At 35.9% G+C, this 22,091-nt stretch overlaps 4 protein-coding genes across 4 annotated transcripts; 2 read left to right on the top strand and 2 right to left on the bottom strand.

Moving 5' to 3' along the window:
- Positions 1-2,664: 2,664 nt before the first annotated feature.
- LOC131632925 (uncharacterized) lies at positions 2,665-3,564 on the top strand. Its single transcript, XM_058903641.1, has one exon. The coding sequence runs from the start codon at positions 2,665-2,667 to the stop codon at positions 3,562-3,564; it is 900 nt and encodes a 299-aa protein (XP_058759624.1).
- A 9,089-nt stretch (positions 3,565-12,653) lies between these two features.
- Positions 12,654-13,328, bottom strand: LOC131632924 (uncharacterized). The gene has a single exon (XM_058903640.1). It carries the CDS (start codon positions 13,326-13,328, stop codon positions 12,654-12,656), a length of 675 nt encoding a protein of 224 aa, XP_058759623.1.
- Positions 13,329-14,763: 1,435 nt separating this feature from the next.
- LOC131632932 (geraniol 8-hydroxylase-like) lies at positions 14,764-16,450 on the bottom strand. The gene is made up of 2 exons (XM_058903648.1): positions 15,536-16,450; positions 14,764-15,426 (listed from the first exon to the last, which is right to left on the bottom strand). The coding sequence occupies exons 1-2, from the start codon at positions 16,424-16,426 to the stop codon at positions 14,854-14,856; spliced, it is 1,464 nt and encodes a 487-aa protein (XP_058759631.1). The 5' UTR covers positions 16,427-16,450; the 3' UTR covers positions 14,764-14,853.
- Positions 16,451-18,255: 1,805 nt separating this feature from the next.
- LOC131632923 (uncharacterized) lies at positions 18,256-19,215 on the top strand. The gene has a single exon (XM_058903639.1). The coding sequence runs from the start codon at positions 18,256-18,258 to the stop codon at positions 19,213-19,215; it is 960 nt and encodes a 319-aa protein (XP_058759622.1).
- Positions 19,216-22,091: the final 2,876 nt, after the last annotated feature.

Genomic DNA, 22,091 nt, shown 5'->3' with positions numbered 1-22,091 from the left:
GAAAAAAATATTAATATGCCATCTTTTTTCGCTTTTGGTTCGGTTAAGGGTTGGCCGAAAAGGTACTTTTTTTTCTCCTGTTTAGGTTCGGCCAGGGGTTGGCCGACCCTTAACTAGGACTTTTTTTTCTTTATTTTTTGTTTTTGAATGATTAATTAATTTTTTAATATTAATAATTTTTTTCTATTGTATTAAATGGTTAAAATATATTATTTAATTATTAAATAAATTTAATAATAAAATAAATAAATGGAATAATATTTTTTTAATAAATTAATTAATAAGATATTTTATTAAATTATTTTAATAATTAAATAATATAGTACGTGTATCAATTGGCCAATCCGTTGAAACGAATATACGAGTAAGGCATAAATTGGACGAGCGAATGAAGAAGATGCATGAATGTGTATGTCTGACCAATAGATGGCCGAGCGCATATATTTTTATATTTTTTTGACAAGAAACTACATAAAAAACTCATGAACATGGGTAATAATCTAATTTTATGCATAGTACATGTGTCAATTACTCTTTGTCATGTGCTTGACATGTTTTGGCCGAACATACACATTCACGAATCTTCTTCATTCACTCATCCAACCTATGTCTTATTCGTATATTCGTTTCAACGGAATGACCAATAGATACACCTACCATATTATTTAATTATTAAAATAATTTAATAAAATATCTTATTAATTAATTAAAAAATATTATTCTATTTATTTTTTGTTATTAAATTTATTTAATAATTAAATAATATATTTTAATCAGTTAATAAATTAAAAAAACAATTATTAATATTAAAAAATTAATTAAATAAATTAATAATTAAAACAAAAAAACAAAAAAAAATCCTAGTTAAGGGTTGGCCAACCCCTGGCCGAACTCAAATTAGAGAAAAAAAAAAGCATCTTTTCGGTCAATCTTTGGTCGAACCAAAACAAAAAAGATGGCACATTGAATTTTTTTTTTTCAACTTATGACATTGTGGTATTTTTATTTCAAAAAGGTGGCATGTATGTAAAAAAATCTTTGAATAATACACGGTTTGGATTGACCCATTTAGTTTGTTGTTTTTGATGTGGTGTATGAGATTGTCAACCCTTTATTTCTAGTCGGTTGCCAGCTTACTCTGTTAAATAAATGAATTCATGAAAGAGTGAGCAATATTTTAAAAGTCAAATTGATCATCCCCGAGTCAAGATATTGGGTCACTGAATTATTATCGGATCAATTGATCATTAGTCGGACCGCGTGACTATTAATCCAGTTTATACAAATTAATATATATATATATATATATATATATATATATATATATATATATATATATATATATATATATATATATATATATATATATATATATATATATATATATCATGAAATAAAACTTTTGACATAAACTTCATAACTATAAAATTTGCAACAACAAAAAATATATAAAAATGTGGTCATGCAAATAAGTTGATAACAATCTTAAATAAAATTCCAACTTCCAAACATAACAATTTGTTGATAGTTATATTATTATATTATATGATTATAAAATTAATGAGAATGAATTAGAGAGAAATGTTGTAATATAAAATATTTAGCTCTCTTTTCTTTGGCCAAATTAAACATCAGAGAGATTCAATGTGCATTTGATAAAACTACAAAGCTAATAGTTTTGAAATATTATTAGCCCGATTATTAAAATTTGACAAAATTTCATTTTTGTAATTTTAATAATATTTAGTTTTTATAAATAATTAATTGTGAGTGCAATATTCTCTCTTAGGTGTTTTAAATGATGTCAAAATTAAGTATTATATAGTATTTGTACATTGGACCTTATTTTTCTACATTTAAGTTGCATTCTAGAACACTTATAGAACATGTCAAAAACATTTGGACCTGTTACAAATATCAAAAATATCAATTTTCATGAAAATCCATGTTTGGAGTCGATTCATCCGTTTTAGGAATCGACTCCCTCTGAAACATAATGAAAAGAAATGTTTCTGTCAAGGATGGGTCAACTCCCAGGCCTTTGGAGTCGACACAAAGCACGAAAGAGTCGACTCCCATGAGTTATGTGTCGACTCATACTGAAGCAAATTAAACTCCTGAAAAACTTTTTGTCCATTTTGAGTCGACTCCTAGGCAGCATGGGTGACTCCCTTGCCCTTATGAGTCGGCTCCCTCCATGAATGGGTCGACTTTTGTCCATTTTGAGTCGACTCCTAGGCAGCATGGGTGACTCCCTTGCCCTTATGAGTCGACTCCCTCCATGAATGGGTCGACTCCTTCTGTTTAAAATATCCAAATGTGTAATTTTACAAACCTGTTTTTTCTATTTCATTCTTTCACACACACTCTCACAGACACACACGCGCACACACACACTCATATATATATATATATATATATATATATATATATAGAGAGAGAGAGAGAGAGAGAGGAGAGAGAGAGAGAGACATTCATTCATCATCTAAAATTGATTGCAATCAGAAATATACAAAGTATTGCTCATCATCTCCAACCTCTTTATATGCATCCAATTTAAGTGGTAAGACGAAGGTCTTCTCACTACTCTTTTAACTGAAGAATGAAGATTTTGTCTAGCAACAAGAACATCAAGAGGCTTTCAACAAAATCAAAGAGTACTTGATGAAACCCCAAATACTGGCTCCACCTGTTAGGAATAGGCCAATGAGGTGGTATATTTCAGCGTCAGAATCAACTATAGGTAGTATGTTAGTCCAAGAAGATGAAAATAGTGTCAAAAGACCTGTGTATTATCTTAGTCGAATTCTTAATGATCCTGAAACTAGGTATAATGATATAGAAAAACTATGCCTATGCTTATATTTCTCTTGTATCAAATTGAAGCAATATATAAAACTAGTTGATGTGTATGTGTCTTCTCATTTTGATATAATCAAACACATGTTATCCAAACCAATTTTGCACAGTCGAATTGGTAATTGGACTATGTCCTTAACTGAATATTCGTTGACGTATGTGCCATTAAAAGCAATGAAAGGACAAATATTGGCGGATTTCCTGGTCGACCATTCAATGGTTGGAATGGACCAAAATTATTTGGAAATAGTGCCATGGAAATTATATTTTGATGGTTCTAGCATTAAAAATGGAACTGGTATAGGAGGAATCATAATTTCTCAAGTTGGAATCCCAACAGAGTTCAAGTATAGGATCGACGGAGTATGTACGAACAATGAGGCAAAATATGAGTCTCTGATAACAGGACTTGAACTTCTGCTAGAATTGGGGGCAAGGAATGTCAAAATTATGGGAGATTCTGAATTAGTGATTAAACAAGTCTTAAAGGAATATAGATGTGTTAAAGAGAATTTAATCATGTACTTCGTGATCACCATTAGATTGCTCAAGAAATTTGAACAAGTAAGCATTCGACATGTACCTCGAAAAGAGAATCAGAGAGCTAATGATTTAGCACAAGAGGCTTCAAGGTACAAGGGTTTAAAAGACCAGAATGAGGAAACAATTCTGGTGAGAGAAAAGATACGGGAAACTTTATTGTGACCTTCAGATCTGTCGATTATAAAGTTAGGATTTGTAGATAATGAAAATTTTGAAATTCTAAGCATCGACGAATTAGTAAATGATGATTGGCGTAAGCCAATAGTCAATTTCTTGTGCGATCCTATAGGATCGACAGACCGTAAGATCAAGTACCGGGCTCTTATTTATGTTTTAGTGGAGAATGAGTTATTCAAAAAGACAGTTTAAGGATTTTTGCTTAAGTGCCTTGGAGAAAGTGAGGCGTATGTAGTTGTGTCGAGTGTGCATAGTGGAGCATGTGGTGCACATCAGGCTAGTTAGAAAATGAAATGGCTGTTAGTGCGTTCAGGAGCCTATTGGCCTTCAATGTTGAAAGATTGCATTGAGTTTGTTAAGGGTTGTCAAGAATGCCAATTGCATGGGGGCATACAACATGTACCTACAAGTGAGTTGCATACAATTGTAAAGCCTTGGCCTTTTCGAGGATAGGCGTTAGATGTGATTGGAGAAATAAAACCAGCTCCATCAAAACAACAAAGATATATTTTAGTTGGCATCGATTATTTTACAAAATAGGTCGAAGCCATAGAGCTGGTGAATATAGACTAAGAGGCTATTATAGACTTCATTCAAAATCACATCATTTGCAGATTTGAGGTTCCAGAAATAATTACAACCAACCAAGGATCAGTGTTCATTGGTCGAAAGATGCAAGATTTCACAAAGGAGGTGGGGATTAAGCTATTGACTTCTACCCCTTACTATGCTCAAGCAAATGCCCAAGTTGAAGCAGCCAATAAAGTAATAATTAGCCAGATTAGGAAACATGTAGGCAAGAAACGAAAAAATTGGCATAAGAAGTTAGAATAAGCTTTGTGGGCATGTAGGACGTCACCAAAAGAGGCAACTGGGACGACGCCATTTTGAATTACTTATGGGCATGATGAAGTATTACCAGTGGAGGTTCAAGTCCATTCAGTCAGAGTCCAAAGGCAACACGAAATTCCATCTGAAAGCTACTGGGGTTCAGTCATCTAGGGGTTAGTCACTCGCGGGTAGCTTGTGCAGGGTTAGTCACAGCTGTGGGCTGTGCAAGTTGTTAGTCACAACAAAGGATCGTGTAGTTGTAATCATGATTTGGTTATAATGGATTAAGACCTCTTTTGAGAGGTAAATCACCTGAGGAAGGTGGACTGAAGGTAGCCTTATTCATAAGGTGAACCAGGATAAAAATGAATGTGTCTTTTACTTTATATACTATTCGTTTTAACTTAGAACATTCAAGCAAAAGCTCTTCAGAACTGTACTGAGACCAGTCAGAAGTTCTGATGACACACAGGAGTTAAAATGAACATCTCATTGGTTATGTAGTTCTACTATCACATTCTTCCGCAACACCAAAAGCATAATCCAATAGATGATAAAACAAAAGAAAGAAAAGACGTTAAAAAGAAAGGGAATTTTAATTGATAAAGAACACAATTCAATCCCCCCCTTTTCTTGTATTTTTCTCCTCCTTCACTGTGGTGATTAGAAGTGGGATGGCGATTTCTCAGGTCTAGATGTCGACTTCTAGGCAGAAGTAGCGTTGGGTAGTGATTAGGCGATAAGTTGTAAATGGTGGTGTTTCTATTTTAACTAATACTGCTAATAACATACTTCCTTCCTTGCTTGGTAGCACCCAAATTAGGGGTTTTTTTGCACTGAACTGAGTTAACAATTTATCATTTTGTCATTTACTTTCATTTTTCATAAGTGTGTTGTAAGTTAGCAGATGTTATAACATTTGTCTTGACATTGTGTGTTGTTAGGACATCTTCCATGACATCTGTTGAAAGTGCCATAATTTCAATATCTTTTTTTTTTTTGCTGAGAAAAAATGGATATATTAAACAGAAGATGGCAAAAGCCTTACATCCACGTAGGTTTGGTTTGGAACACCATTAAGCCAGGTTCTAGAACCCAAAGAATTCCCAAAACCAACTAGCTTATGAGCCTCCCCATTACTAGTTCTAAAAATGAACATAATAGAAGAAAAAGAAAAAGAGCATCACAAGTCCCTACAGTCAGCAACTATATGATCAGCAGCTGCATAACTTATCATAGAATTAATACAATCCACAATGTTCATGCAATCCGATTGCACCAAAATGCGGTTCAGGTTCAAATCTTTAGCAAGCAACAAGCACCATCTGACTGCAAGGGCCTCTGCAACTGTTGGCTCCACACTCACCTCTTCTTTTTTTCATGTTGCCAGAACTACGCCCCCATCCGGATCCTTTATCACGCAACCGAAAGCAGTACTTCCCGTAGGAAATACCCCAGTGTCCACCTGCACCACGTGGGTATTTGTTAAAAGTATTTTGGGTAAATATTTTCTAATATCGTATCCACAGAGACTGAGTTAATATTGCTGCCGTTCTATAGTCGAATTATAATGAATAGTGAAAAGTATTGATTTTGATTGTTTAATCTCAAATTGCAAATAACATAACAAGAGTTAAATGGCTAAAATCTTAAAGAATGAATAACGATGGTGATGAATATGTTGAGTTCTAGGGTTCATCAACCTATTCATATGCAATAATCAATTAATCCACAAGTGAACCATTGTATAAGTTATTATCTTCATTCATCCTCAAAACTGATATTATGTCTAATGATCAGTTTAGAACCACCTCTATCGGTATGATATTCAATCTCTCAGAATATTAATCAACAAGTCAATATAAGAACCTAGGGCAAAAGTATAAACCCTATCTCTCGATTGATAGTTCAACAATGATATAAAATAAAAGCAAGGTTCTTTATTGATAATAAAACTTAAACAATTGTTCACAGGAATTAATCAAATTAATTGCATATTCATAGGTTAACTACTACCTTAAACTCGACACAATGGGGTTTAGCTCTCCATAGACATGAAGAACACACAAAACTTCATAGGGGGATTCATCTTCATCAAGGGAATGTTTTCAATTGATTCCCTGTCAGATGTTGTTTTCTGCTCTGGAATAGGATTTCTCTCTGAATTTCGCTCACCAAAGATCTCCCTCTTATGAGGATTAGGGCTTCTATTTATAACAATTTTCCTTTTTTACGAAGCTACCGCGGCTCGGCACAGATTGGCAAGTCGCTCAAAGTAATGCAAGTCGTTCTACAATTAAAATCTGCACAACATTAAAATCTGCACAAATAACGCCCAAAATAATGCAAGTCGCTCTACAATTAGCATCGAACCTCTAGAGTTCAATTCTAACCATAAAATCCTTAAAAATCATAAGATATGTTTAACTTCACATCAAAAGGTAGTTATTTTAACACATGAAAATACTATTAATTCACTCCTAACAGTATCGAAAGGCCTTTGCTCTTGAACAATTGGCTATTCCGTTCTGGATTTCAGAATAGGATTCCAGGTGTTAAATTCCACTACCTTGTCGACAGCATCCTGGGCTACACAAACAACACTTGATACCCTCTTCTATAAAATAAGGTTGTTACGGGCCACCCAAATACCATGGAGAGTAGTGCATAGAACCTGAATACTGAAGACATCCCCGCACGACAAAGCTCCCTGCAACCAATCCATGAAGTTGAGATCTTGGGGCAACCTGTAGCATAACACAGAAGCAAAGAAACATTGTTTTGCAAAATCACAATGTATGAAGATATGTTGGACCGATTCTTGCTTGTTGTGACACAACGGGAAGAGATCATCCAGATGAATTCCTTTTTTCAGCAGATTGTCCCTAGTCGGTAGAATATTCTTTACCGCCCTCCATAGAAAATTACGGATCCTTGGATTCACTGGTGCATTCCATAATAACTTCCAAATCTTCTGGTCAGGAATTCTTGAAGATCCTGGTAGCATGTCAAATTTGCCTTACCGACACAAATGATATGCAGACCTCACAAAAAATTCGCCGTCTCTCCAGGTACCAGCTCCATTTATCATAGAAAATGATATGCAGACCTCACAGATAATTCCAATATCAATAGTGACATATAGGGGATTTGAAACAAAATCTGATAATCTTTTATCCGATAATTTCCAAAACTTGTTTATTTTCCTGTTTTACCAAAATCATTGTCTAACTCCAAATTAGATATCATAATTACACATTATAATTACTTTGTTAGAATACAATAATCACTATGGAGATGAATTTTTTATTACTTTCAACTTTTTAGTACACTTGCTAAATATCCAACATTTGTGCGGGAAGTAGTTAGTTTGTTAACTAGTTAGTTAACATTCAATTATATCATCTACTTCTTAGTTTAACATGCTAAAATAGGATTGATCGATAGTATAAATATATGTTTCTAATTTATCCTCAATCAAATGTGTCAATACTTTATGACCATCCTTTGTTGTTCGTTACATATGCGTTGCAATTATTCACCCATAGTTTTGTTCTTGATATTCAATTTTCTTCATCATCTTATATCATATTTTTCGTTGTTTCCCCCTTCTATTCAATACACTTCCTTAACTAATTTCACCATTGTCCCAATCTCAAAGTGATTCAATATGTTTTACTTATACTATTTGATCTTTTCGAGCAGAACAGGTGGCCAACAACGGTGAAGCTTGAAATCCGGAGCGGTTGAAGGTGAAAAAGGTGGTTGTACTTGCAAGGCACTGCGATGCCAAAGTAAGCGTATGGACAACAAGGTACAACAACAAAGTGACAAATTTGGGGTGAAAAAGATATTACCTTGCCCCCTAGGGTTAGAGGGCTATTTGTAGGATTGTTCTAAGCGGAAAGGGCTCCACCTTTCGAGGCGCTAGGCCAGGAAACTCGCGAGTTGGCTGTTGCCGAGCGCGAGGCTTTAGCGTGCTCGGTTATGTCTTGTGTTTGCCCTGAGTGGGCTGGGGAAGGCTGTTGCGCGTGTGAACCAGAATGCCTTGGGCCAAATAGTGGATTGGCCCAATTGGATAATTGGGCCGGTCCAGAACACTATTAAAGGCCAATTAAATTACAGACACTAAAAAATTCAATGGTTTTACAATAATTCTTAATAACTTTGATTTGAACATTGGTGTGCATGAAAAGTGCAATAATCTTATTCATTCATGACTTAAAATTTTTATTTCTGAATCAATTTCACAAAAATATTTTTTCATAATAATTCAATTAATATATGGAAAGAAATTAAATAACAATTTTCTAAAGCTGATAGAGTTCATGTTTCAATACTATGTTCTCATATCAATAACCTCATATAAGGTGTAAGTGTGTGTTGAATTATTTCATAGAGATGATTGTAGGAGTAGCAGAATCACATAAACATATGTCTAATTTCACACTTATGCATCCCTATCATTAGGAAGCAATATGTTCATCTCAAAGTTTTTCTTAGAAGATCAAATTGTTCAATTTTTCACTCGATTGAATAAAAAATCTCTATTATTAAGACCCAAATTATTTTGATAGATTTTCTTACATCCATCAACAAAATTTATTACCTAGTTTCTCAAGAATAAACCTATAACACAGACCCAGACGTTCGTTTGCAGTAAATAGACGGAAAAGACCTACATGCTCCGTTTTTTAAATTTAAGGGATTGATTTGAACTTTTTAAAAGTTAAGGGACCATAATGGACCCTGAGGCAAAGTTAGAGGATGAAAAAGGATATTTTCCCTATAATATTCTAATTAGTGAGTTTGATGTATGGAAATCTCAAGATTGTGGAAGAGGGTATTCTCGTGACTCAAGCAATAGGAGTTGTTAAATGTTTTATACTCATTTTATTCTCCAAGATCACACAATTGAGTCTGATGCATGAACATCTTAATTTTAATAAGCCAATTTTCAATTAATGCACCAAGCAGTGAAGTTTATGAAGTTTATGAAGTTTCAGGTACAATTGACAATAGTGAAATGACTATAAAAATTTCCAATCAAATTTAAGGTACAATTGACTACAGTGATATGGCTACAAAAAATTCCAAACATGATATTATTTAAGATAAGTATGATCATCTTGTATCCTTGATCTAAAAAGAAAATTTGATTTCCTCGAAATTCAATATTAGACCTAGTTATAACCAAATTATTACTTCTTTTTATACTCATTCTAGATTTTCACCATTTGATACATCTACTTTATCTATACATCACAACATTTCTTGTTCCTTAAATTCTAAATCTCAATTCCAATTCATTGATTTTGGTTTCAATGATCATATTTTCTCATCCGATAATTTTTTTTCCTTTTATAAAATAAATCATATTAATGTTAGTATACCAAATGAAAACTTGGTTTTAGTTCAGGATTCAAGTAGTGTTTCATATTCATCCAAACTTTATCTCATAAATGTTTTGTATTCTTCAAATTTCAAATAGAATTTGATATCAATATCGAAATAGTGCAAATATTTCTCATGTATTGTTCAATTTTCTATTAACAATTTTCTTATACAAGATATGAGATCTTTGAAGATGACTAGTTATGGTGATCAATAGGATGGATGATGACGTGTAAAATAAATGTTATTTAAGTTATTATTTTTAGGATAAGTTGTCATAATTGATTTAGTTTAAAGTGTTTTTCGCAACATTTTATGTAATTTTGGTATTTAGAAAAAAATAAGATTTATAAACAATTTCAAGGAAAAGACCAACAAATGGAAGCCTAAGGCTAAATTGTTTTTCAATAAGTAATGGTATTAATCACAAACAAGATTACAAACACAACTTTACCCCTTTAAGCAAGAAAGAGGTAAAATGTTCTAGTAGTGAAAATTACGAGCCGAAGAAGAAATGTTAACTGTCCTAAACCATTTCTAAGAACTAAGAATAATAGCACTATAACATTCATCAAAGTTAAAAACATAACCTTTGAACAATATAGTGTTTCTCATCACCCACAAGTTCCATAAAACCGCAAGCCAAATGACCCCAATAGTTAGTCTTTCGTCTTTTGCCCTAATTTTATCAAAGTGTTCCAAGAAACACTGCAACTCCTCATTCGATAATTTATCCGAAATCCCTAACCACCGTCCAATTTTGCTCCAAATTCTCCTTGTGAAAGGGCAAAAATAAAAAAGATGAGTGGAATCTTCCAAAACATTAAAGCAGAAAATGCAACTACACTCCCTGTCATCTACCAAAATGCCTCTAATCTTCACTTGGTGTTGTGTCGGTAACCTGCCCAAAATAAACCTCCATGCAAAGATACTAACTTTAGAGGGAACTTTCAGATCCCACATAAAACTCATACTTCTTAGCATACCTACTGGCAGCCTCCCCTGGACTGTATCTCGCTTTCTAATTTCAGCACCATAATCTTTAACGGAAAACCCCGCGCCTTCGTCCGCCACCTATAAGCACTCATCTCTAACATAACTATCTGGATTAAGGTTCTACAGCTGGTCAAGTAACTAGTTTCACAAAGAAACATCATCATCATCATCCGACTCATTCTACCATCCTCCAGCATCCCACACCCAAACCGACCCCTCCCAATAGCCTGCAGTTGCGACTGTCATGAAAAGTGATATCGCTTTTGCATAGAGCTCCGGATAAGCTTCCGATATAGTTTGATTCCCCGTCCATTTGCTAAACTAGAATGAGGTATTTTCTCCGTTACGGACCTTGCAAAAAGTTAAGTCAGAAAAAGACAATCCTTTTGAACCGGCACTATCATTGATCAACATTAGATCACGCCGCCATATTGAGTTGCCCTTTGTTAAAACACTCTGATCATTAACATACATTTTAACCTCCAGATTAACATATTTATTCTTAAGCAACTTCGACCATATAGCATTTTCCTCTGTTAGAATACGCCATTTCCATTTCATTAGAAGCGCTACATTCATACTATCAACATCTTTGATTCCCAAACCTCCTTCTTTTGATTTACCCATGATTCTCCAACTTACCCAATTTACAATTCTACCTCCTTCCGCCCCTCTCCCCACAAGAAACGCCTTTGGATACGACCAATCTCCATCAAAACATTCTTAGGCGCACGGTAAAAAGAAAGGGAATAGAGAGGAATAGCATTCAAAATAGAATTTATAAGAACCACCCTCCCTCCGATTGAGAGGAACCTCCCTCTCCATTTATCGAGCCTTCTCCTAACATCCTTTATCACTTCTTTCCACATACCTAACTTCCTTGGACTATCTCCCACCATAACACCCAAAAATTTGAATGACAACACACCTATACCGCAAGTCAAAAAAGACGATGACATCTCGAGGACTCTAACTCTCAAGTTAATTCCATATATGTTACTCTTGAAGAAGTTAACTTTTAGACCCGACATGATTTAAAACCCCCTAAAAATTTCCTTCATACTCCATAAATTCTGAATTCCTCCGTTTCCAAAGATTATCACGTCGTCCGCAAAGTGCAAAATATCAACACTACTATTATCACCATATTGAAATCCTTTGAATTACCCCAGCTCCATTGCTTTCTCCATACGTTTTGTCAATCCTTCCATAACTATGACAAATAACAAGGGAGAAAGAGGATCCACTTGTCGTAAACCTCGCCCTACTTTGAAATCATCCGTACAACTCCCATTCACGATAATAGCCATGGAACTCATGAAGACAGTAGCTTCCATCCATCTAAGCCACCTTGTCCCAAACCCCATATTCTTCATAACACATCTTAAAAAGTCTCAACTAACACTGTCATAGGCTTTCTCGTAGTCAACCTTCAAAACAAGGCAACTAGTTCCCTCTCTATTGGCCAAATCCAGCACTTCGTTTACCATTAAAACTCCATCCAAGATGTTCCTGCTTTTGATAAAAGCATTTTGTTTGGCATAAATTAATATGTTAATTACCTCCTTAAGTCTTCCAGCTAGTAACTTTGACATAATTTTGTGCATACTACTAACTAGACAAATCGGACGATACTCCGAAAGAGATTGAGGGTTCATCACTTTCGGAATAAGAGAGATAAATGTAGAAGTACAGGCCTTGGTTAGTATTGTCTTCGAATGAAAATCCGCCACAAACTTCATCACATCCTCTTTCAATAAATCCCAATGATTTTTGAAAAAGACTATAGAAAAGCCTTCAGGTCCAGGAGTTTTACCTCCGTCACAGTTCTAAATTGCTGCTTTTATCTCCTCTTACTCAAAAGGTCGCTCCAAACTATAAGCCACTTCTTCCTCAAGCCTGTTAAAACTGATGCCTTTAGGGGTAGGACGCGCTCTACAAGGCTCCTTGAAACTGTCCTCATAATGATGTCTAATGAAAGTCTTGATTTCCATAACACCATAAATGATACCAGTAGGAGTTTCCAACAAACTAAAGGAATTCCTACAGACTCTCTCCTTTAATGAATTGTGGAAAAACTTCGAGTTACAACCACCTTCCTTCAACCAATTCTTACCCGACTTCATTCTAAGCATACTTTCTTTCATCTCCATTTTCTTCCATATCTCATCTGCAACTTTTCTTCTTGCCTCAACTGCCTCTGAAATATCATCATCAACATTTGATATCAGGAATTTGTCCAAGTCGTTTTGTTCATCAATATTTTCCTCGATCTTCAAGTCTTGCCAGCCATAGACCTCTTTATTCCTCACCTTTAAAGACAGCTTGAGCCTTCTAAGTTTTTCATACAGGACATAGTCACCCCTTCCTTTATCTGACAACAAACTCCACTCCTTTGACACAAAAGAGGAAAAATCTTCATGTTCATACCATCCAATATTAAACCTAAAATGTTTAGGTCCCCAATCACTACCACCTGATTTAAGCCAAACAGGGCAGTGATCCGACAAGACCCTCTTCTCCACCATTTGGTTGTTGAGATTCCTTCAGTCACTAACTTATCAGTTAACAAGAAGCGGTCTAACCTGCTCATCGTGCAACCACTTCCGCTAAACCAAGTATATCTCCCACCCACGCCAGGAAGATCAATGAGATCCATCACTTCTACGAAGTTAAAGAAGTCAGCGCTATCCCTTCCATTACTACCAACAAATTGTTAGATGTCCAAGGCCATACTAAGAAAGAAAAACAGGAAATTTAGAAAGTACAATAAAGAACATAACCAGATAGTGTTGATACAATACATATATGTCACTAGACACATAAAAATATGAAGAATCGTAAAATGCATAAGATAGTTGGACACACTAACTGGCAACACAACCTAGTAATGTTAAGAAACACAGTCGTGTTACCATTCAAATTTAGAAATGGTGGTCTTAATGGTGCTGAGTAAAGCTGCTTTGGAATAATTGCACGCTTATGGTTCCTCATCTATTAAAGGTATTAACTTCTTAAGTATATACACTATTTGTACATATAAAGTAATCATCGCAATCTTCTTCATAGTTTTGTTTTATATTTTTGGAATGGTCTTTAATTTTTTTTTAGTTTTTAATGTCATTGTTATAATTTCCGCAATGATACAACTTAATACAATTTAGGTTCTTTTTAATAATTTCTTTACATCAAAAATTCTTTACTTGTTTTACTTTATGCCTTCCTGTGTTTTCTTTGTTTTATTCTTTATCATGTATGAGTAGTACCCTGTTTTAAATAGGTGTGGACTATAATGATAAGCCGTGTATAAAACTATTGTGTTCTCGCTAGTATTGGATAAAATATAGTACCCTGTCTTAAGATAGGTGTGGACTATGATGATAAGTCGTGTATAAAACTATTGTGTTCTCGCTATTATTGGATAAAATGTTTAAATTATTGTGTTTCATTCTTGAATAATAATTATAACTACCAGTTTAGTCTGGTTCGGGGGTGAGTTCTGGCATCAAATGGTTTCAGTCTTCTCTCAATCGTAGTTGTAGGGGATCGAACAATGGTCTTTCCTACCAAGTTCAGCGTCAATCACCACTGAACTAACTAACAATTGGTAATAATAATCATGTTTATGATAACATGTTTCTTTTTATAATTGAGGAGAAGCAACTATTCAAACACGGGGGAATTTAATTATATAAAAATAATTGTTTTAATGCTTATATTTTTAAAAATATTTGATGACTTTAGTTTATTTTTTAGATGTTTTATAATACCTTTAGCTAGAATTTGTTTTTAAGAAATAGGATGTGAGTCTGAGGTGTTTTTTTTAAAAAAATAATAATAAATAAACATTGAGTAACATCAAAATGTCGAATTTGAGGCCATGATAACAAATTGAAACAAGTAATAAGTCAAGAAAAATAAAAAAACAACATCGTAAGGTAGTGTAAGGGTAATATAGACTTACTGCATGTAAGACCGATCAAGACAATAAACAAATATTTTTTATTTAGGAATGTGCCTTATACATATAAAACAAAAGTGCTCAATTGTATGTTACACTTTATTTACTTTAATAGGAATAGCTCGCAATGGTTGATCAATGTCTCTATCTGTATTTTCCTTTTTCCAGTCAAAAGAATTAATTAATGACCCTAACATCGTATGTAACATTCGTATAGCAAGTGGCATGCCAGGACACATTCTTCTCCCACCACCAAATGGCGTGAACTGAAAATATTGGCCCTTGAAATTAATTTCTGACCCAAGAAATCTTTCAGGACAAAACATATTTGGATTATCCCAAATGCTAGGATTTCTTCCCATGGCCCATTCATTAACTAGAATCTGTGAACCTTGTGGAATAGTGTATCCACAAATTTTTACATCTTTCCTAGCTTTCCTTGGTAGTAAAAGTGGAGCAGATGGATGCAAACGTAACGTTTCTTTTACTACTGCTTGCAAATATGGGAGTTTCGTAATATCTGATTCGTCAATTGAATTTCCTATACCAATTACCTGTCTAAGCTCTTCTTTAGCTTTTGACATTACATGTGGATTGTGAACTAGTTCAGCCATGGCTCGTTCTATTGTGTAAGAAGTTGTATCGGTCCCCGCAACAAATAAATCCTATAACAAAAAAAAATTTAATATAAATATTTCTTTCAAAAATTATAACATATATTTAATAATAATAAAAAAAAGATATATAATAGAAAAGTGAATGAGAGAAAATTACCAGAAACAAATGTTTAATCTTTGTGTTGTCCATCTTTTGGCCATTCTCTTTAGAGATGTTGAGAAGTATGTCTAACATGTCATCATTTGAGATGTAATTTTCGTCTTCTCTTAACTTCAATCTTTTTGTAGTATAGGAATCAATAATTTCCAACAACTTTTCAAGATAAGTAGCTGATGTTCCTTTAATACCTTGTGGATCAAACATCCCTAAAGCAGGAAAAAAATCAACCAAGTTTGGTGTTCCAATGACTCTCACAAGATTTTCAATTATATCTTTATACTCATCAGTTTCACCAGCAGAATTAGCAAAATCCCTAGAGAAGAAAGTGTTTGACAAAAAATTCAATGTAGTCTTAAAAGCAGCTCTTCCAATATCAACTGCTTCACCCGTTATACTGCTTCTATCAATATCACATAAAAAGTCCTGAAGCTTGTTGCACCTTAGTTGATAACTAGCATCAAGTGTTTTGCTGGCAAACAGATGGTTTTTGCATATTTTCTTAAGGTCTCTCCAAAGATCACAAGCTGGCATAAAGGGTAAGCTAAAATGCTGATGATCAAGAACTGCTACAGCTTGAGGAATAGTTCGGTCTGAGAGGAAGAGATCATGAGTTTGAAGCACTTCTTGTGCAATTTCTGGTGATGAAATCACGAAGGTTGTTATTTGGCCTAACTTCACATGCATTATTGGGCCATATATTTTGGAATATTGGGCTAACAAGTGTTGAGGTTTTTGTTTTCCTAATTCAGAAGCACTTCTCAAAAGGGTAAGAAGTGAAGGCCCTGGTGGAAGATTGATATGTTTTTTGGTTCTACTGAATAATGTTATAGCAATGTATGATATAAAGAGGAGTAACATTGTGGTTGCAAAATACATTTCTGAGTTCATCTTATCTTATGATCTTTGATATGATATGCTATTGCTTGTTAATATTACTCAAAGTGAAACGAACTCATTTATATAGACGCTTCTGCATGTTAATACTTCTGAAGTCAATAGTCAAAACATGTGCATGGAAATGTCATGGCAGTCGCTGGCTAACTTAGTTTATGAAAATATTGACTATTGTATAAATTAACAAGTCAAGCAAGACAAATTTTTGACATAGGAGGAGTATGAGTCGCCATCAACTAATAAAAAACATACTAAATTAAATATGTTTTTTATTCCTCGTGTAATTAATTGCACCTATATATGGTAAAATATTGTGAGTCATGTTTACATGTTTTCAAAAGTGGCGCCATATATAGTCAAAAAGGAAGGGACTTGAATTCTATGCAAAAATGAATTAGTAATGATTTTGAATTATCAGCAATTCATATATTGCGGCCAAGAAAATAAGACCCGTTTACTCCAACTAATTTTTTTAGTCTAATAGTCATCAAGTGCTGAAACTTCACGCATTAAATAGAATAAGGCAAATTCAAATCAACACTCTACAATAAAAGTGATTTAACGAAACAGTTTTTGTTTTATTAAACTATATAATACGGTAGTAACTTCTTTTAAGCCCAGTTAGTTATTAGTTACTATAAAAAATTCAAGAACTTCTTTTAAGCCCAGTTGGTGTCCTCAAATCAAACCGCCTTTGTCCCGGGAAGGAACATGATGGATGGGGTAGTGTTGGTGAACGAAATTCTTGATTGGTCCAAAAGATTCAAGAAGAGTTGTTTTTTTCTTAAGGTCGACTTTGAAAAGGCTTACGATTCCGTTTCGTGGGATTATCTTAGATTTGTGCTAAAGAACATGGGTTTTGGGGAAAAGTGGCAAATATGGTTGGAAGAATGTGTTTTCAAGAGTCATATGTCCATCCTAGTGAATGGTAGCCCGACAAAAGATTTTTCGGTTCATAAGGGGTTGAGGCAAGGAGATCCCTTATCTCCGTTCCTTTTTGTTTTAGCTATGGAAGGTTTAACCGCGTTAGTGAGGAAATCGGTGGCAACGGGGGATTTTAAACCGTTCAAGTTTGGGGAAGAGGAGTTTGTGGATATTTTACAATTCGCGGACGACACCATTATTCTTGGAGAGCCGTCTAGTGATAACCTTTGGAACTTGAAAGTTGTGCTAAGAGGGTTCGAGTTAGTATCGGGTTTGAGAATCAATTTCACTAAAAGTAATGTCTACGGGGTTAATGTCGGAGAGTGGTTCTTGAACTCGGCTACTTACTTCCTTGGGTGTAAAAGAGGTGCGGTTCCGTTTTCTTTTCTTGGTATAAGTGTGGGTGATAATCATAGAAGAAGGAGAGTTTGGATGAGAGTTATTAACAAAATTAAGAGTAGACTTTCGTCATGGAAGGGGAAATTCATTTTCATTAGTGGTAGAGTGACGCTCATTAATGCGGTCCTTAATGCAATTCCTTCATTTTTGCTATCTTTTTACAAAGCTCCGGGTTTGGTCATAAAGGAAATTAGAGGCATCCTTAGTAACTTTCTTTGGGGGGTAACAAGAATAGGAGGTGTATCCATTGGGTCGATTGGACCACAGTTTGCAAACCTAAAGATAAAGGTGGCTTGGGAATTAGAGATGTTGGTGAAATTAACAAGGCGCTCCTTCTTAAATGGAAATGGAGAATTCTAACGAAAGACAGTATCATATGGAGTAGATTTTTGGAGGTGAGATATGTAGAGCCGAAATTAAAGGTGCAAGGTTTTCTTAAGGAAGGTATTAAATCGAAAGATTCAATATGGTGGAGGGATGTTATAGCTAACGATATTAAGATGGAGTATGGTGATGAAGGATTTATGAGTAATATTCGTTGCTCTGTTGGCAAAGGGAATAAAATTCTGTTTTGGTCTAGCTTGTGGTGGGGGGACCAAACCTTTCAATCCTATTTTCCGGACTTGTTTGATGTTTCAACAAATAAATTTTCTACTATTTTCGATTCTGTTAACAGGTTTGGTGAGGGCATTAGTTGGCTGCCAACTGCGTTTATGGGCTCGGCGGATACAGTAGCTGCCTTCACAGCCTCCAGCGCTGCTTTCGGTTTTCAGTGGCAGCAGCTCAACTCTCTGCTGGCTGCGGTTCGGTTCAGCAGTAGTGGGGAGGATAATTTCGAGTGGTTTCCGAATCTCACAGGGACATTTTCTATGGCTTCTGTTTCACAAATGAGTGCTGCTGTCAAGTGTTGTGCTTGGCAGCCCCAAACGATTAGCTTGCTGAAAATTTCGTGGAAATTGTCGCTTCCGCTAAGGATCCAAATTTTTGCTTGGAGATTTTTTACCTCTAGACTTCCTACAAAAGATGCATTGATTTCAAGAGGTGTTGTCAACATTCCTAATCAGTGGTGTGTTTTTTATGGGAACGTTCCGGAGTCGTTGCCGCATATCTTCTTCTCTTGTCATGTTTCTTTGAAGGTGTGGGAGAGGATTTTTGTGTGGTTAGGGGAAGAGGTTCTTTTTTCTTTTGAAGAGTTCTTAGAGTTTGATGTTGTTCAGGAGAAGGTTAAGGCTGTCAATGTCAGGGTGAAGATCAATACGATTTGGATGGCTTTGATTTGGAGTATTTGGAGCATGCGTAATTCCATTATTTTTTACCAAGTTCCTTTTTGTTTTGACATGGTGGTCTATAATGTTATTTATTTTTCTTGGAGTTGGTTAGCTAGAATTGTTTTGAACACTTCTATCTCCACCTTTTATGAGTGGTACAAGTTACCGCTTGATTGCTTTTCGAATGTGTAATTTGTTGTTTGGGTTGCACCCCTAGTGCGATTTCATAATTCAATTGCTTATTTAAAAAAAAAAGTTACTATAAAAAATAACCAATATATATTTTGTTTCTATTATTTTATGAGATTAATTGTTATGTACTTTTAAGATAAATTTTTTTACATAGTTAGTGCATCACAACCATTCTCAAATATTATTTTATAAATAATTAAAGTAAAAGTTACAATAAATATTTAACAATCACGATTCACTGAATGTGTAAAACTGCTTTGTAGTGTCAGTGCATACCAATTAAATTCTTGTATTATATTATGTTGAAGAAATATTATGAAAATATTTACGGATTTGGCGAAGGGTGTACATGTGGCTTGGTGTTAGTTATGTCTTGTCTTTGGAGGAGTTCATGGATTTTTTCAACAATTGTTCTAGTTTTATTTGTTTGACCAAAAGGAGATTAGCGGCGGTGGTTTGACTTGCTACGGCTTGGAGCTTATGACTTAAGCGTAATGCCGTTATTTTTAAAGAAGAACCTTTTAACTTCATTGAGTGTATGTCGGATATAGTTTATTCTTCTTGGCGGTGGCTTTGCTCCTTCTCTTTATGTAATTTTTATGCTTGGAATATTCCACTGCTCTCGTGTTTTGAGAGATATGAGCTTTCCGTTTTATTTCAGGACAGAGCATCACTTTTGCTTCCGTTAATTCCATTGCTTATTAAAAAAAACATTAACATCAGTGGTATCTTATTCCTTTTTATTTTTTCCATCTCAAAATCATCGTTCTATTAGAATATTAATATAATATTTAATATATTTTTTGTTTCGTTAAGCTAGTCCATTATTAATCTAAATCTCGTCTATATACGAGTAATATATATTTAACCCATTATTAATTGTGTGTGATAATAAGGGGCATGATAAAAAGAAGAATTTTTCTTTACCCACCTCCCTATGGGGGTCACCCCCAGCAAAAAACCCAGTTTACCCCTGCTTCGGAAATGAACTTTCGAAGTAATTTTTTTTTAAAAAATTTCTCAGACTTCGGAAGTTCATCTCCGAAAACACCAAATGGGGGGTGTTTTCGGAGATGAACTTCCGAAAACACCTTTTTTTAGATTTTGGGGGGTTTCGGAAATGAACTTCCGAATTATGCAGAAACTGTGTTTTTTTTTTTATGATTTTGGAATTAAAGATAGACGGCAAATAAAATAATCGATATATAAACAGAAAAAACTAATATACTAATATGATAAGAAAAGTGATATATACAAACCGATCCGATCCAAATCCAAATAATAATAGTGTACGAAAGATACAATCCAAAAACAAAAAAAACTAAACCCGACCACTACTGGGTATGCCTAACCCTCTCACCCTGGGCCCTCCTCTGCCGTCTGTATGTCGCCGCACGGCCCGCATCAGTGACGATCATCTCCATCACGGCGAATGCCTCTGGACCGCCCTAATGAACGACACCTCGATTCAACGCGTCCCGCCCAAGCATCTCTATCCGTTGGCAGATCGGCGGGAGATCAATGGCGTGGTCATCCTCGGCCTGCTGGTTCTCCAGGATCTCCTCGTGTGCTGGCCTAAGAGCGCCGGGAGCGTCGGGTGTCAGCAGAGGATGTGACACCTGATAGAACTATGTGACGTACCCCTCCACACTGTGCCAGTCCTGGGTGACCCGCATGCGACGATACTCCACCGGTACCACATGATGCTCCCAATCCTCAAAGATGGCAGTGAGCTGCACTCTGGTCACTGTGTCGGGAGCAACCTCAAAGGGTGACCTGGGTATCATCTGCACAAATCCGAACTGCCGCATGCACCGCTCAGGGAGATACCGGACCATGATGGTAGTCCCGCATGCCAACCAGCTAGAATATAGAGATATGCCGTCAAAGGGGAAAATCTGAGTGTAGTCGCTGAACGGCCTCCAGGTGATGTCATCGTGCATCGTGCGGTCCAAGTACCCACGGTATGGTCCTACCGCATTGTTCCCCCTCTGGAGAACGTATCTGGCGGCCCTGGGCATGGCGTCAACGTACGCAGGATCGATGTGGAAGCCGTGGATGCGGGAGAAGTAGGAGATGATCCAGCTCTGAAACATAAATAAATACTAAACATAAGTAAATACGAAACATCAATAAATACGGAACAATTAAAATGAAACGTACCGTGAGTAGTGTGCAGGATCCAGTCAACTGCCTCGTCCTCCAGTTGGAGGCCTCATTCAGCTTCTGGTATAGGTATGCCAGAGTAGCTGCCCCCCAATTCCACTGGTGAACGGTGGTCAGGTCCATGAAGTAGCGGAGGTAGGTCACGTCGACGTACCTTGCACTCTTGTCCACAAAGACTGCACCGCCTACCACATGCATGTACCAGCACCGGAGAGCGCAGCCACGATGATACTGTGTAAATAGCTCGTCACCCGCCTCCTCGGCATCGGCCGCCGCGTCCAGGTGGTGCTCGAAATAGCGGCTCAGTGTGGTGAACCGGATATGAGGCCTAGATGTCGTGGCGCACTCAAAGTCAGCAGCTTCGGACTCCATACCCAAATAGAGCGTCATCCACTCAGTGGCTACGACCCTCTGGATCCGGGAGTGGGTCAACAGTGGCCCCCTGATCGGCAGGTGGAGAAGACACTACACATCATGCAAGGTGATCGTCATCTCCCCAACCGGCAAGTGGAAAGAAGACGTCTCCTTGTGCCACCGCTCCACAAAAGCCCCCTGCATGCCGTGGCTGATGGTGGTGTACCCCGTCATGCAGAGCCCACTGAGCCCTGAACCTCTCACAGCATCGTTAAACCACTCGGCAGTCGGTTTAAACAGATTGAAAATCTTTCGGGCATGGTTCACCATTTTCAACGGATCTATCTCCTGTTACA

Source organism: Vicia villosa, unplaced genomic scaffold (genome assembly GCF_029867415.1).
Source record: "Vicia villosa cultivar HV-30 ecotype Madison, WI unplaced genomic scaffold, Vvil1.0 ctg.001052F_1_1, whole genome shotgun sequence".
Classification (NCBI taxonomy): domain Eukaryota; kingdom Viridiplantae; phylum Streptophyta; class Magnoliopsida; order Fabales; family Fabaceae; genus Vicia; species Vicia villosa.
The sequence above is the reverse complement of the archived record's forward strand: the minus strand, read 5'-3'. Positions and strand labels throughout refer to the sequence as shown.